This window comes from Microtus ochrogaster, chromosome 8, assembly GCF_000317375.1.
Source record: "Microtus ochrogaster isolate Prairie Vole_2 chromosome 8, MicOch1.0, whole genome shotgun sequence".
Lineage (NCBI taxonomy): Eukaryota > Metazoa > Chordata > Mammalia > Rodentia > Cricetidae > Microtus > Microtus ochrogaster.
The window spans coordinates 2,321,125-2,323,323 of record NC_022015.1 but is presented as its reverse complement, the minus strand read 5'-3'; the positions used below and the strand labels follow the sequence as shown (position 1 = coordinate 2,323,323).

The following is a 2,199-nucleotide window of genomic DNA, read 5'->3' as shown; positions in this document are numbered from 1 at the left end:
CTGGGGATTCCTGCCCATGGCCGCCCTTCCTCCTCTACTGGGGATTCCTGCCCATGGCCGCCCCTCTCCACTGTGGACAGATACAACCTTGCCCAGCATTACCAGCAACTGCTACCCTGAGAAGCAGCCTCCTCTCCACTCCGTCCTTTAGACAGCTTCTTGGAGCTGGCAGCCCAGGACTGGGGTCTAGGAGCTGGGAGGGAAGCAGAGTAGGAGGGAGGAGGAAGACCAACCGGGGCCCTGTGGAGCAGGTGTGCCCCCTTCTTGCACACTGAGCTCATGAGAGGCCCCAGAACTTACGTATTTGAGGAAGAGGTGAAGCTCCCGGTTATCTTGGGGGTCAATGGTAGCCTTGAAAAGGGGCAGGAAGATATTCTCCAGCATCTTCCCAAAGTTTGGCAGTAGTTTCTTTGACCTAAATATGTCACTGGGGAAATCAAAGGCTCGCTCGTTAGGACTTGATCTGCTGGGTGGGCCCGGTTGCTTTCTCAGCAGAGCAAACACCCAGTGCAGAGTGTCCTGCAAACCCCGCATCTTCTGTGCCCACCAAGTCAGAGGCCACCCCGAGAGTGAAGCGCTGGGCTTCAGGCTGGGTGAGATCGGATAAATGAGTCCTCAAGCAGACTCTGCCCTTGGCTGCTCTAAACCCCACGCCCGGCCCAACTGGGGACAAGAGAGGCACTCTGAGTGACAGGGAGAGGTCAGCAATGCAGGACTCTGTGGGTCATGCCGTGCTCCAGGCTCACCCAAGTCTTCAATGAGAAGGCAGGAAGAAGTCCCCACCAAGGCCTTGCCGCATATTCGTCAAAAGCAAGAACGGCGTGTGCTGAGAGCCAAACACGACCACTTCTCCCCACCCCTCAATAGCACAGGAGCCATGGATACAGGCTGCGGTCCCCAGAGAACCCAGGGCAGACAAGGGCACCGTACTTACTAGATCCGGGGCACCTGGATGATCCAGCGCATGTTAGGGGAGTAGACCTTGTGCTGGATGAACCAGCGGGCCAGGCTGTGCCACTCCTGGGGACTTCGGCCGTAGATGGAGAGTCGCGGTTCTGAGTACTGGTACTTGCTGTCCTCCAGCTCCCGGGCCACCTCCTGGTACCAAGAACTGAGTCAGCCAAAGAGATCCCAGCTCTATGAATGACCGCAATCTCCAAGTGGGCCCTGTGATCCTTTAGCTCCTTGCTCATAGGTGGGAAGGCTGATCTAAATCTCTGGTGTTGCCATGTAAGCACCAACTCCCCAGCCAAGGCTACTCCTGGGAGGGAGGCCAGGGTTTGGGCCAGGGTTTGACACAGGCGTGCTGTAGAAACAGGCCTGGCTGTAGAACCAGGCTGAGCAGCGGCTGTGTCTCCACTTGGAGCCAGCCTGCGACCAGCCGAGTTCAGGCTGCAAGCAGACAGGGGTGGCACCAGGATACTATGAGCTCTTCCTTCCTCTCCTCTTCCCTGTCATTGACCCACACACCTTCCCATGCTTGAGAGCAGGAGACCAGCAGGGGCCAGTGCTGGGTGGTACAAGGGTCTTCAGGGAGAGGAAGGGACAGAGGTCATGCCTGCCCCTACTTTTTGAAGGCAGTTGACATCAGGCATCTGAAGGGACTAAGGTTCACCCACCTTGACCATCCGCGCAAAGTACTCTCCTCCCAGGAAGTTTTCAGTCTTCAAATACAGGTCCCGAAGTTCACTGGCCCCCACGGGGTTGTACTTGGAGTTGAACTTGTCAAAGCGGTGGAAAGTCTGCCGGCCCTATGAGCAGGAGACACCAGTCAGCTCCACCACGTTTCTCTGCAGCTACCATGTTTCTCCAGGCCATTACAAGACAGCCACACTGGCAATGTTGTCATCCTCATCTCTGTTTCCCTCTCCCTCCCTCCCTCCCTTTCTTTGAGACAGAATCTCACACTATGTAGTACAAGGTAGCGTCAAACTTGCAATCCTTCTGCCTCATCCTCCAAAGGGCTAGGATCATGTCTGAATCACCATGTCCAGCTCGCTGTAATTTCCTGAATGCCAGGATCATGTCCCCGCAGTCAACATAGGACTATTTGGACAGGATGATGGTGGAGTCTGATGAACACAATTGCCACACAGAGCAGAGGGTTCAAGACCACTGAACAATCAAAAATTACGAGTTTAGCCAGGCGGTGGTGGTGCACGCCTTTAATCCCAGCACTCAGGAGGCAGAGGCAGGCGG

The 2,199-nt window shown here is 55.8% G+C and overlaps 1 protein-coding gene across 5 annotated transcripts in view; it reads right to left on the bottom strand.

Annotated features, from left to right (window-relative positions):
* Positions 1 to 2,199, bottom strand: part of Ampd3 (adenosine monophosphate deaminase 3) — a 51,444-nt gene that overhangs the window by 10,511 nt on the left and 38,734 nt on the right. For all 5 annotated transcript variants that reach the window (XM_026781195.1, XM_005350997.3, XM_005350996.3 and 2 more), the window contains exons 8-10: positions 1,620 to 1,751; positions 935 to 1,098; positions 301 to 427 (exon numbers count right to left, since the gene is read on the bottom strand). In XM_026781195.1, coding sequence (XP_026636996.1) covers positions 301 to 427; positions 935 to 1,098; positions 1,620 to 1,751 — 423 coding nt within the window. The remainder of the gene's footprint in view (positions 1 to 300; positions 428 to 934; positions 1,099 to 1,619; positions 1,752 to 2,199) is intronic.